Here is a 14,339-nt window from a genome sequence, read left to right on the forward strand (position 1 = left end):
ACAGTGCCATCTCCAATATGAGAGAAGGGAACGAGCAACAGGCCTAGTCAAAAAGTTATGAAAAAAGATATTTAGCATCTGTCTAGAAACCTAGGCTTCCTTTATGTAGGAACCAACAAAATGTGTTCCCTTACTTCATCTAGTCTTCAAAGGATGACATCCTCAGCATTGCTTAATCTAAAAATAACAGTATCAAGGCAGTTGTTACGGTTTAGATGTGGTGTGCCCCTAAAGCTCAGGTGTGAAATGCAAGAAGGTTTGGAGGAGAAGTAACTGGGTTATGGCCTTGACCTAATCAGTGAATCTAACCGAGTGGTAACTGGAGACAGACGGGGTGTAGCTGGAGGAAGTGGTTCATTGGGAGCGTGGCTATGGGGTATATATTTTGTATCTGGAGATGGAGTCTCTCTCTGCTTCCTGATCATCATATGAGCTGCTTCCCTCTGCCACACTCTTCCTCCATGATGTTCAGCCTCACCTCAAGCCTGAGGAATGGAGCCAGCCTTCTATGGACTAAGACCTCTGAAACCTTGAGCCCTCAAATAGACTTTTCTTCCTCTACAGTTGTTCTGATCGCGCCCTTTAGTCACAACAGCAAAAGAGCTAACTAACAGCAAGTTGTGGTTTAGTCTGCAGCCAAGGAGGGATCCAGTAGGAGATCTACCAGCAGAAGCTAAAAACACCAGTGATTTAGTCTGCAGTCAAGGTGGAGCCAAGAGGAGAAGGCTGGAAAGTGATTTCCATGAGGTGGGGTTCTCTTTTACATAAAATAGCACAGAGAGAGCTCACTATTACAATGACAGGTGGCATTGACATTACTACCATTAAATTAACACCATCGATACCATTTTTCAAAGGCCAGTTGAAGTTAGTGAACATATTTTGTTTATTCCTACATTTTGAATTATCAAGGAAGCATAGGGTTTACTTCTAAATGGATGCCAAATATCCTTTTCAATAATTGTGTGGCTGGGCCAGTTCGTATTGTGAGAAACACGCTCACCTGCCCAAACCCAAAGAATCAACTGGGAGACCTCAGGCTCCGCAGAAGAGAGACCTAAATGATGGTCTCGCAAGATCAGGTGTCTTGTGGTCAGACACCCAGAGATGGTACAGTCAGTATTTTATGCATTAGGGTGCAAGGGCCCTTTCGTGATTCCTCATTGCCTGAGTAGGACTTCCTGAATGTCCCCTGTGTTTTCCTGTCTCCTATTGGGTTATTTAAAGAAATGACCTTGAATTGTCCCCATTCCTCTTGTTCTTCTGTGGTGGGAAAGACTTCTTGGGGTGAACACATTCTGACACAGGCAGCTCTTACTTCTTTACCTAAGTTATTCTTTCTTAACCAAGAGACTATATCGCTGTTGGTCAGGCTGAGCTCTTCCCCCATCTCCTGTTTGTTAAGGGCTATTCAGGTGCCTGGACTTTGGATCTGCCATATCCATAGGTTATGGTGCTATTGTGTGAGTTAACTGCCTGTAACTTTCCATTCTGCTCTAGGTCCCCTCTAGCTGCCTTTCCTACAATCCAATTTTACATTTCAGCCTAAATGCTCTATTCTGAAAAGGACCACTGGACTTCCTATTTCTCACAGTAGATGGCATCGCCCACTCCACCCTTTCTCTACGTATTGCTGTCTGTTTTGCAGCGCAAGTGGCTCCTCAGGCTCATGACCCAGTGGGGACAACTCACCACAGGTAGTCCTGGTCACCACTGGAAGTCATTTGAAAGTCATGCTGGAGGTGTGACCCAAGGGAAGTCACAATGTGTGATATCAACTTTTCTAGGATACAGAGACTTAATACCATGGCTGAAACCATTAAAAAACAATGTAACAATTTAGGGTGCTAGTTTAACAGGAAGCAAATGGCCTGGCGCTTTTAGCTTCTGCAGGTAGTTTAAAGACATTGTCCAGCCTGTCCTGCAGCCTTTGAAACTCTAATTATGACTGGCAAGAGGTAAGAGGGAAATATTATCATATGAAGTTTAAAAAGGAATGAGATAGTTTAACATGCTTTAAATTAAGTTAAATTGTTCCATAATCTGTTGGCAATGACCATAAATTAAATATCCAAAACTAAAAGAACTCTTGCATTAAGGAAGTCAGTGGGCATAAAATGTTTTTAATACACTTTTTTTTGTTGTTTTTTGGTACCAGGGATTGAACTCAGGGGCATTCAACCATTTAGCCACATCCCCAGCCCTATTTTGTATTTTATTTAGAGACAGGGTCTCACTGAGTTGCTTAGCACCTCACCATTGCTGAAGCTGGCTTTGAACTCTTGATCCTCTTGCCTCAGCCTCCAGAGCCACTGGGATTACAGGCATGCACCACCACACCTGGCTTTAATACACTTTTATTTTAAAAAGCATTAAATGTTTTCTTCTCTTATCACTAAAATAAGCTATCTATTCACTTAGGGAAAATGAATGTTATTTTCTTGGCTAAGGATTGTTATTTCTGAACTAAGGAAAATTGTCACTTTCTAGATTCCAGGACGCTAGCCAGGAAACAGGCTGCTTGAGCAAGTTCACCCTTGTGAATCTGTCCTTGCAGTTTGCAGGACCCTTGGGCTCTCCAAGGCACCACACCGCCCCCTGGTGTTCAACTTGCTAAAATGCAATACTGACTCAAATAGCCCCTTACAATTGTACTTATTTTCAGAACAATCAAAGTGACATTTAAAAAAAAAAGGAAAAGAAAAGAAAAAAAATGATACTACAGACTATTTTGAAATATTATACACTTGTGTATTTTATATGGGTGGCCAAAATTTTCTAATTTTTACAACATTTAGAATGTTACTTACTTTGTGCCCTTGGTGGGAATGTCCACTAACTTGGAGTATCCTGAAGGGCAGGACCCCTCAGCTAAAACCTGGAGAACCCCCAAAGCCTCAGGCATGTGGTGACACCCACAGATGCCAAAGTAGTGCTACTCTCTGACAAACAGGTCCTGCAAAACAGTGTGGGTCCCATCCCCAGGCAGGTAATCTTGCAAAGTCTTATTTGAGATTCTGTTTAAAATTTTTATGTCAAAGAGCAATAATCAAGCACTATATAATAAAACAGCCCACATGCAATTCCAAGCAGAGCCAGAATCTTCTTTCCCAGGACATGAGCAATGTGACTTAGGCCCTTATGAATCTTACCTGTGCAATTCCATGCAAACTATGGACAAGGCCCATAGGTCTCAGCAGAGGCACCTGGGTCCAGGTAAAAGCCCTGAGGCTTAAGATTCATGGCATCAGAAATTGGCCTGGGACCCCAAGGGTTTGTTCCTTGGGCACGTTCCATGTGATAAACTTCTCTGTCCCTGTAACCAATGGCTGGGATTTTCTGGGCCTGCTGGTGGTGGCCTAGTAGTGACAGTGTGATTTTTTCCTCACAGCATCCAGCGGGCGTGGCGTGAGCATCTGCAGCGGCAGGAGCCCCTGGAGAAGAGGAGCCCGTCGCCACCTTCAGTGTCCTCTGGCAGGCTGAGCAACTCCAGTAGCGTGAACACCTTCTCTGACAGCAGCACACCTGTGAGTGCACCTTCAGTTCTCCTGGTTGACTTACCGCCGCTTATGTGTCGCCTGGACTCTGGTTCTAGGATGGAAGTTGTGGGGTGTGAGCAGGTGGTTTGTGACAGCGAGGCTCCATGCTGCTCAGGTGCTACCTGAAACCTGGGGTAGGGGTTTTGTCCTCTAAGAACAGACCAATTTGCAACTTAAAGTGAGCTTTTCTGAGTCTAGAGAAAGGGTTTGAAATCAGCCTCCGAGGCTCACTTCATCCCCTTTTCTCTGTGGACGTGCATCTCAGTTGGTGCCTCTAGAAGCCTTGTGTGATACTAATGTGTCAGAAGGTTAGTACGAGAAAGAGAACTTTCCCAGAGGGAACTGGAAATAGTAGTAAGCTCAGAGCCCAGGTAGGCCACTCTTGGCTGGTGTGTGCAAGTCACCATGGCCAGATGGGGCCACAGACCCCACCTGAGGGGCAGCCACCTGGAAAGGTGTTGCCATGTAAGGATGCAGGCCAGATATTGTCAAATGTGGCTCCTTCTTCAGGAGATGCCAGAAATCCACGGAGAAGATGTGGAAGGTAAGCTGGAGACTACAGTGGGGCTACAGGCCACCAGCACACAACTCAGAAGTAGGCTAAGGAATGAAGGAACTGTTGATGTCTGTGTGTTAAAGAGAATGACATATGTGTCTGTCGGGTGCCTAGAAACCAGGATGTTATGGATTCAGCCACTGTAATGCTGAAAAGTAAGAAAGAGAAATGGAGTAAAAAAATATTCCTTTGCTACTTTGCTCTAATGTTCATTCAGTTGTGAAAACGTTTTCTCAAGATGCAGAATGGTGTATTCACATTGGGATCAAGCCAAAGTTACTTTATCTGAGAGGTGTTCTGATGACCGATTTGCACATTCTTTGGTAACTGGTTTTATCTAGAGATGGACTTTTCAAGGGAGGGAATGTGTTGCTTTCATAGCTGTGAAATAAATGGGATAGAAGGTCCACTTTTAACTGAGAGCAGCAATGGAATATTTGGTGAATTTCTTGGGAGAGTGTCTTGTGGGGTGGCTTGTATCTGAGCACGCTGTCACTAGAGGGTGCAGGTAGACCACAGTGGGAGATACCAGGCCTAAGGTTGCAGACGGTGCATGATTTGTGAGTAAAAAATAGGGTGCAAAGTGAGTGTTTTGCAGGCTGTGACTGAAATGCCACAGGAAGTGCAAATCCAGGGTCTTAGACGATTGAACTTTCACGATGGAGATGCAGTGTCAGAAGTTGATCCCTCAGGTCTGAGGTTTAGATTTCCTGCTTTTGTGACTTCTCCTGGCCACACTTCAGGGTGACTGACGACCATGGTTGCTAGGCCAGGGTGGGGAGTTGGTGTGAGCACCTTGGGCGCTTAATCCTTTGGTGGATTGAGACCCTGGAAGAGAACACCTGACCTCCTCAAGGGGCAACCCACTCATGCCAGCAGCTCAGGGGCTAACAGCATGCCCTTCCCCCACCTGGCCACCATGATCCAGCCTCCACACACCATTGCCAGCAGCCACACCTTCTCTAATTCATCCTGGCTTCTCAGCCCCTGCTGTTTTCGGTAGAGGAGATTTTCTCTCTCAAATGTCCCCAGCACCTGGGTTTGCATAATGTGTGTCAGACGGTGGGTGGTGGGCGTGACATCCAGCTGACCCCTGTATCATCTTCCTTTAGTTCTGAGGTCATGGGACAGGGATGATGATGGTGTCAGTGTGTGGAAATTTGCCTCAACCCCTAGTGCCTGCAAAAAAATGAAGAGTCGGGCGGATTTAAAAACAAAACAAAGCAAAACTCATTATTGGAACCAGTTATCAGAGAGCAATCAGAGACCCAGCCTGGAATTCTAATAGAGGCTGCTGATTATCAGGGTGACTTTGATGTCAGCGATGGCCATGAGGTGCCACTCAACATACAAAGTAAAACAAAAGCTTAAGATGTCAGGATATTTCCAGTCTTGTTTGTCAGGCAGGTGAAATATCCAAGATGTAATTTTTTAAAAACCGCACACCTAGTTGTGTGGATGGACACATCTCTGAACCCTTTTCTCCCACGGTTGTCACTTGCCCTGGGCCCCTGCGGGGGACTCACTCTTATCTCCTCTGGGGCTTCTAACCTTCCTGGAGATGAGGTGGGAAGGTGATCCTGCCCAGCCCATAGGAGCTGCAGGCAGGAAGATGCACTTTTTCCACCCGCCAGTGGATGGACCTCATTTATGGAGGGAATAGAATCACCCTGGCCCGCGCTGACCAAGCCATGATGGAATCACACTTTGTTATCTGTAAATTTAAAGTCCCCTGTGTAAGTTGAAGGCCATCTGCCAGGGAAGCTCTCCCTGGGGAGCCCCCTGGCCTGACTCTGGCTTGATCTCTGCTAGCTCATGGACTCTCAGCCCGCTTTCTCTGGATCAGCTGTTGCAGATGCCTCCAGACCACAGTCAGTCTTCTCAAATCTGATCAACTGCTGTTTTGTCTAGAGTTCCAGCCTTCCCTCAGCTAGCCTCCAACACAGCCTCCACCAGAGGAAGGCCTTCTTTGCCTGCTCCCCGAGCCTGGTCAGTGCCACCATCCCCAGGCCTGCAGTCACTGTAACCACTGCCTGTCTCCCCTGTCTGCCCCAGACACAGGCCACATGGGAAACCAACTCCTTGATCTGACTGAGTCCCTGTGCTGCACTAAGAATGCCGCTTCTGTGTGCTTCTGCTCGGATCCTTGCATCTAAACATAGTGGTTAAGGCAGCTCTCAGGATATTTCTGCTCTAAAATATGTAATGACAGCACCGTCTAAGTCTGAGCTTCAGATTCTTCATCTTAACAAGAGCTGAGCCCTTGTTGGGTGCTGGGCTCTCTGCTGATACTTTCTTGTGGATTATCTTATTTAATCCCCTCAATGGCTATATGAGGGTAGCTCTGTTATTATCTCCAATTTACAGACGATGAAAATGAGACTTGGAGAGATAGCTAACCTGCCTTGGGCTGCATGTTGGGTGGAGCTGGCTAGTGTCCTTCTTGCTGGATTTAGGCCTGGTCAAGCGGTAGCGGTAGCAATCAGCTGCTGCATTTCTAAGACTGTTTTACAATTTGACAGCTATAAACAGTGAGTAAGACACTAGAAAAATTCCATGTGATTTTATAAATTGCCTTGATCCATGCTCTTTGGTTCAAATCTCACACCTCAACTATTCAATACCAAGTTAAAGATCAACAGGAGGGAAGCCAATGTTAAGGAAAGACGATACTAAGTTATGTTAGCTATCTGAACAGTACGTGCTCTCACCCCACAATGTATCATATGGTAATAAAAAAGTTGTTTTAGAAATAGGAATTCTGCATGGCTACCGTTACTGGGGAGTGGAAATTGTGGGTGTCACAATGGAAAAGCAAGAGATGACTTCTTATCTCTGGGCTCAATGGTGCACCCCTGTAATCCCAGTGGCTCAGGAGGCTGAGACAGGAGGATGGCGAGTTCAAAGCCAGCCTCAGCAATGGCAAGGTGCTAAGCAACTCAGTGAGACCCTATCTCTAAATAAAATAGGGCTGGGGATGTGGCTCAGTGGTTGAGTGCCCCTGAGTTCAATTTCCCATGCCTCCCCCATCAAAGAAAAGAGTTCTTATTTTAAAATATCAGTCATTGCATAGAGGACAATAGAAAAATGCTCCCTGAATTTTTATTAGTCAATTTTACATGCTAAGATGCTTGCAATCAGTTCTCAGCTCTGAGACACCTGTAATTTATCTAACAGGATATAACAAAAAGAAACTATGAAACATGTATCATAAACTCTGGGACTTATAATTTTCTTTTTCTTTTCCTTTTTTTTTTGTGGTGCTGGGGATTGAACCCAGGGCCTTGTACGTTCAAGGTAAACACTCTATGAACTGAGCTACAACCCCAGCTGAGACTGATAACTTTTCCAAGTCAGTATTGTCTGACTTTGCAAATAGATCCAGAAAGATCTTTGTGATGGCCTGCAGAGGTTCTGTCTCATTGGCTTGGGTGGGGTCTGGGATCTGGGCCTCCTCATGGCTACTCTACTTTACAAGTATAAAACCTCACAGAGCCTGGGACCCAGAAAATTCTCAGTAGGTGTTAGCTGAATCTGCTCTTGATCTTATCCAATGTAAACTCAAAATGCTGTGGAGATGAGAGATGGACATGTTAACTTGGTACGGATTGTGGGGCACAGTGCCCGTTCTCCCTGTGAATCCCTGGGAACTGATGTGTGTCCCAGAATTTGTATTCCTAAGCTGAGACTGGAGCTATACACTGCAAAGTAAGACATCTATCATTTGTTTTAGTGTTGCTCTAATTAAAAATGAGTTTTCAAGTTCTGAAGATGAAATCAGGGTTAAGTCCTTTGCTTCTGAATGAGTGGGGGGGTCTCCTCAGAGGGCCCAGCCTCAGGGTCGTGAAAGCAAGGCTAACTCATTCTACTTCCTTCTAGACCCCAGGAATGAGGAATGGGAGGACCCCCTGCATCCTGGGAAACAGGCCCAGCCCCACCCAGCTGGTCCCACCCCCTGCAGTAGGAGGAGTTACAGTTCTGAGCAGTTCAAGAGCAGGGGTCTGGGAGGGTTGGGGATCTGGGCCCTCACTGGTCCTGGAGAGAGACTGGGAGCCCCTAGACTGGTGGGGTCTATGAGTGAGTGGTCCTGGCATTTATCAAGAGCTCCAGCTCAGTTGGTGCTGCCCCTGCAGCCAGAGGCGTGCACCTTGCTTTCAAGATGCATGGCCCTTTTAGATCTTCAGTCTCAGGGCTTTAAATACAGTAGGGGATCTGGTGAGAGGAAGCCTTGTCACATCATACCCACTTGGGGGGAACTGGGCCCTAAAAGGGGATTTCCAGGCCCTTTCCAATGTGAGCCTGAAAGCTGTGAATTATGGCATCTGTAAGCCTCATGCTACTTAATAATTGAATGGCCTAGATTTTCCAGGTCAGGAGCAAGTTGCCATCTTAGCCCAGCTGTTCTCAATCTAGGTCCCCGGAGTTCTGCTGTTTCCGCATCCAGACTGTCTTCCAACCTTCCTCTCAGGCCCCCCAGGCCCCCCAAGGGAACAAATTCTTTTTCTGTCTGTATGTCCCCAAACTCAGATCAGAGAATATGGTGATCACATATGAAAAAGACTATATTTACACAGCTGCCAATGTCTCTTTTCTTCAAACCCAAACCTTAGAAAATATGTGTCTTATTTTCCCAAATTTTAAAAATTTTATGGGTAACAGTGTGCAGCATGTATTTTTGTGTGAAAATAATACACTCACATCTTCCTCTTCATGTCTTTGAGTATTGGTTGATTAGATCTATAGGTTGACGGGTCCCTTCCTTAGATGATCTTTTCATTCACTCTTTGAGGGTGCTTTTTCTTGAAAGGTTTTAAAGTGATCGTGTGGTTTGGGGTTGAGGATTAAATGTTTCACGGACTGCTAACACTGAACATTGGCTGCCTGACAGCAAAGTGGACGATTCCTTGATCCCCAACCCACTCGCCCTTGGTAATGTAACAAACCCTGTTTTGCAAGGTCAAAACTTGCAGAACTACACATCAGAGCAGAGCCTCGGAGTCAAGTACCCACCTTGATACACACCGTTGTGAAAAACTCATTTTTTGTGGTTAACCTGGCTTGGGGCTTGGCCTTCGTCTCCAGGTGGACTGTGTCCTTGTTCTGCAGCCTGGGGGAGGTAAAGGATGGGGCTTCCGATTCAGATCAAGATTTTACTTGTGTTGTTTTTTACATGATTGCATGCTTGTAAGTATTCTAACTATTGCACTTTTTTGAAATAAGAATTAATCTGAGTACTTTTTTAAAAAAATAGAGTTTCCAGAACCTCAGTAGATCTATTCTGTTAGAGTATCTAAGAGAAAGGGTTTGGGATTTTGTATTTTAAAAATGTCCCAAGTAATCTTCATCATTGTTAAAGTATAGAAAATATTGAGTTGTACAAATCAAAAAATAAATCAATTTTATTTAGGAAATGGGCAGGACAAAACCACCTAGGTGCTTGTTTTTTTTTCTTGATTTTCTTTGGCTTTTTGATGTGTGTGACATCCCTGAAATGTGCTGGGCTGGTCACTCCTGAGCTGATACTCACAGTCCCCATGTGTAGTCGAGTTCTGCCCAGGGGCTCCCGTCCTACAGGTCCCTGTTCCCTTGTCTCATGGCTATTCCTCAAGGTACGACAGAGTGCCTTGCTCTTCAAGAGAAGTTTCTGGTGTTTGAGTTATTGTGATTTTATTAAAAGAGGGACTGCGCTAAGCACAGATTAATTTCAGACTACTCTGGGCTTCAGCTATGAGAATTGCTTAGTCTCCATGAAGGAGAAGAAACAATTTAGCCACTAGCTGGCAAGAAGGTCAGTTATGGCTGAAAACCCTAAGCTAGGGCACGTGGACACACAGAGGAGAGAAACCTGGAGCAGTGGCGGTGGGCATCTCTCCATGTGCTTTATACAATGATGCCTGTTCATTCCCAGTTAGGTATGTGCATTCATTATGCTATAGCTGAAATCCTGATTGCTACTTTATTCAGAGCAGTATAAATCTAAAATAACAAATTTTAAAACATTAAAATCCTTTCAGAGACAGTGTTAGTAATATTTCTTTTTATTTTCAAAATATTTTTATTCCATGAAATAAATATTTTGGGGAGTTAAAGACATGTGCCTTGATTTTTATTTTGCATCCACCATGGGCTGATCCTCTAAACACTCACTTTTTAAATATGCTAATAATTCTGAGGATTTCAGAGGTAGATTCCCCTACCTTTGGCAGTGACTTCCAGAGGAGACTGTTTCTGGACACATTCTCTAGAGTTGATCACAAGCGTTGGTTTCCTAAAGCAGCAGCAGACTTCGACCCCAACCTTGCCCAGCAGCTGCCCTCCCTGGCTGCACGTCCAGGGTTAAGCGTATTGGTCTTAGGCCATGCTGTTTAATGCAGATGGATTTTTCAAGAGCATCACCATGCTAAGTGCGTGGAAGAAGGACTTCATCTGCACAGAGAAGTGACTGTGACCTGCCTTGAAATGACATCATCTGGTGTCATGTGGCTCTTCACATGTCTCAGCCTCAGAAGAGACACTCTGTGGAAGGCACAGCGCGATTTCTGCTGTGATGGTCTTCAGCTGACAGAGGCTGGGGCTGGAGGGAGGCATACATTGCATACGTTGGTTTCCTCAATGTATGCAGCCCCTGGCAGGATTCTCAGCTTTGCTTTATTACTAAAAGCACAGATGCACTGATGGGATGAAGTGAGCTGGCCGCCTTGGACTTGGGAGCGTGCTTTTTGCATGAAGATCAAGAACTTCCCTAGAGCCTCTCCTCTGCTGTCTGAATACCTTGTCTGTGCAGACTTCTTTTCAATTTGAACAACACAGGCAAAAATCTGTGAACTTTTCCTCCCAGAGAGCTCTGCCTATTTGGTCAGTACTTGAAGATTTCTGGTCCCAAATAAGTTCTGAGTGGCTTGCGCATGACTGGCCACTGAGGGGGAAGCCCCTGCTGGAGTCACACTGCAGAAGTGCTCCAGGTACCTTCACCTGCTGACACAGGCTGCCCTCCATGGATTTCTCTCCAAGCCAGTTTGCATAAATGACTCTTTCCTTTCAAATGGGCAAGAGACGCTCTTCAGAACCATGGACAGCTACAAGCAGCCCGCCACACTGTGGAATGGTGACCAGGACAAGCATTCTGACACTGTAAGTTTTCCAAACACCTGTCATCTATTTTAGATCCATCATAGTCTGGACATATGGAGGGAGGAAACTGAAATGTAAACTGCAAAAAGTGGTGCATTTTAAATTAAGGATCAACCGTTTAAATGTCATTTTAGAAATTGTTAATGTGTCAACTTAAAGTAACTTTATTGTTTTATTAGTTGGTATTTGTTCTGTGTTTTATATTTTGAGAATCTTTGCTTTTTAAAAATCCACTGCAAACTAATTTTGTTGCAATTGGTCAAACCAGTTGCTTTAGAAATAGCATGTTATACACACATAGAAATTGTTCCAAATGTAATTTGTTGTCCTGTGTGAAGTTCCTTCTGGATTATACTGGCTTGGAAGAACAGTTAAACTTATGATTGTAGAGTACAATTTCAATTGCAAAAAAAAAAAAAAATCTAGGCATCCTAATGTTGAGATGCATGGATGTTTGATAACTTCTATAGAATTTTAAATTTACAAGAATCAAATATATACGGTGAAAATGTATTATAAATGAAAAGGACAGATCTTTTTATAAAACAAGTAGATTTGAGCCCTTGAAGTAGTATTTTAGACATGTTAAAAAATTATTTAATTACTTTGAAAGTAGTCCAATTTAACTGTTCAAATAAAACAAAAAAAGTGTTTTTTAAAAGCACTTTCAACTATCCCTTAAAACCATCCAAGTGTGATACTATGACATTGTGATATTATACAACCCATGAAGAAATGATTCTTTGAATTCCAGCCAAGAATGACCCTAATGGATATGTTCGTTAACTCTTCAAATTTGTCTAAGAGAACATGATGGCCATAAAAAAGTAATTTAACAAATAACACTCCTTTTCTCAGAGTGATTGAGTGTAGTTTGTGACATTATTTTATGCTCAAACTTTTATCTTAAGGTCTAATAAAGCTATATTTTTATACTTTTAAAGTACAAAAGTTATTTCCTTTGAGAGTTTTCAGATTTATAAACTAGTAGTAAGTGAATTTACTTAGCTAAACCCCTAATTCAGATGTAACCAATTCTTTCTGTTGTGGGTGATTTTCACATGAATCCCTGTTGCTTCTTAACTCTTCTGTCACTTGGCATTTGATATTTGGATAAATAGAAGTTACATTCAACAGTGTGCACAATTTGAAAGCTGTGATTTGGTTTTACATTAAAGAGATGTTGTTATGCATCCTATCAGCTTTGCTTCCTAGATCCTCTGATGATTTCCTTGGTTGCTGTCAACATTTCAAATAACTCAGCTTTTTGAAAAGAGGAGAAAGTAGATTTATAATTCCAGTTCTTTAAGTTTCATTTCCCTGAATTTGATAATTCTGCTTGGGTTTTCCGGGTAAGTAGTTTCTCCTGTGAGTGTGCCTTGGTGGTATAGACTCAGATGGTTCCTTACTATGAGCCGTGTCCTCCCTGGCAGTGAACCTGGACTAGCCATTCCAGCTGGCTGGATCCTTCAGTCTGTTACAGAGGACTAAAGATGGGTCAGGACATGGGATCTGCTCTGTGCTGTAAGAGGGGTGGAGGAGACTGTTCAAGAACCAGGAAGCTATTCTTTATCAGCCTTTGTCTCTGTCTTTAGGATGTGAGTCACCCCATAGTGTCAGAAGTGTAGCATTTCATAGTTGTTTTTTTCCAAATGTTTTAGTGATATATTTATGACCATATACACTTGGTAATTGAAATATAGTTGTCTATGTATTTATTTAACCAGAAACTGCTGCTCTGTGATGAGCCATGAACATGCTGGCTTCTGCTTTGATAGCCTTTCAATCATTATTGACAGAGTGCAAGTCACCTGAATAATAGGAAAACCTCCCAAGCTAATTAGACTATATGAGCTGCTCACATTTCTTTTTCTTTCTTTTTTTCTTTTGCAACATTCTGGTGGTGGCAGATGTGTGAGAACAATCTTAAATTTAGTTGACTGACATTTTGGTTTCCTTGCCAGTGTAAAAATATGTTCACAGATCTTGTGGTCACCCTCCCTCGCATGGCTTTGTCACCGCTGGCACAAAGGGTTTAGGGTGTGTTTGCTTGGTGAGATCTACCCAGTTTGCAGGCATTGCAGAGTGGGTGAACATAGAGTGAGATGGTAGGTGTGGTTCCTGCTGCAGATCTGAGCCCTTTTCAGCACCCAGAGAAGCTGACCTTGGACATGGCCTTTAGGTCCACACTGCTGTCAGGTGTCTCTGTTGCATGGGTCTCCATCACAGTTTCTTTCAGAGGCAGCTCCTCCAGCTGTAGTCCTCCTGGAGACAGCTGCAGGGAGAGACTGAGAGCAGCTGGGGTTGCAAGAAGCTCCCAGAAGGTGGCTTTTCAAGGGACATGGGTTCGTGGTGTTGTTTCAGCACACAGGACACCACTGGTTCTAAATGGGTTCAAGGATTGTTTCAGAATGTGTCCAACAGGATTTATTGGGCTTAGAAGACAGTATTCCAGTTTCCCAGAGAATCACCCCTGCCCTGATGATCCCACCTCACTTTCTACAAGTTGAGAATCAATTACCTGAAATGTTTGGGACCAGCATTGTTGTGAATTTTGGAATATTTGCATCTACGTAATGAGATATCCTGGGGATGGGATCCAATTTGAAACACAAAATTTGTTTCATATATACAAATACACATAGCCTGAAGGTAATTTTTTATAATATATTTAACAATTTTGTGCTTGAAACAAAGTTTCATGGTATACAGTTTTCTACTTGTGGAATGGAATCAGCACTGGAAAAGTTTCCTATGTGGGGCATTTTGGACTTTGGAGTTTTGAATTGTGGATGCTCAAGCTGTATCAAGTTTTTCATCCTTGATTAACATCTTTACTGCTGGCTGTCCCTCCCTGTCTCAGTTGTGCTCCCTCCCTGTCTCAGTTGTGCTCTCAAGGTGTCCCTGCTAGATGGTGCATGATGAACCTGGGCAAATATGACTGGATCCATTTGGGGCTTGTATTAAATGCTATTAGAAGTAGTAGAGAAGTCTAGACTGTCTAGGAGAAAGAACTTGGAAGAGCCTAGAGACTTGGCATAGATAGCATCCACACAGCTGAAAGACCAGAAGCAGCCTCCAGGAGAAACGATTCTGGGTACCATATTCTTTGC

At 43.7% G+C, this 14,339-nt stretch overlaps 1 protein-coding gene across 1 annotated transcript in view; it reads left to right on the forward strand.

The window, feature by feature from the left end:
- Positions 1-14,339, forward strand: part of Schip1 (schwannomin interacting protein 1) — a 562,997-nt gene that overhangs the window by 127,518 nt on the left and 421,140 nt on the right. The window contains exon 3 of the mRNA XM_058574880.1: positions 3,392-3,527. Within this exon, the coding sequence (XP_058430863.1) occupies positions 3,392-3,527 (136 nt within the window). The remainder of the gene's footprint in view (positions 1-3,391; positions 3,528-14,339) is intronic.

Source organism: Marmota monax, unplaced genomic scaffold, assembly GCF_021218885.2.
Source record: "Marmota monax isolate L192 unplaced genomic scaffold, Marmota_monax_Labrador192_F-V1.1 WCK01_AAM20220418_F8-fsc00022, whole genome shotgun sequence".
Classification (NCBI taxonomy): Eukaryota; Metazoa; Chordata; class Mammalia; order Rodentia; family Sciuridae; genus Marmota; species Marmota monax.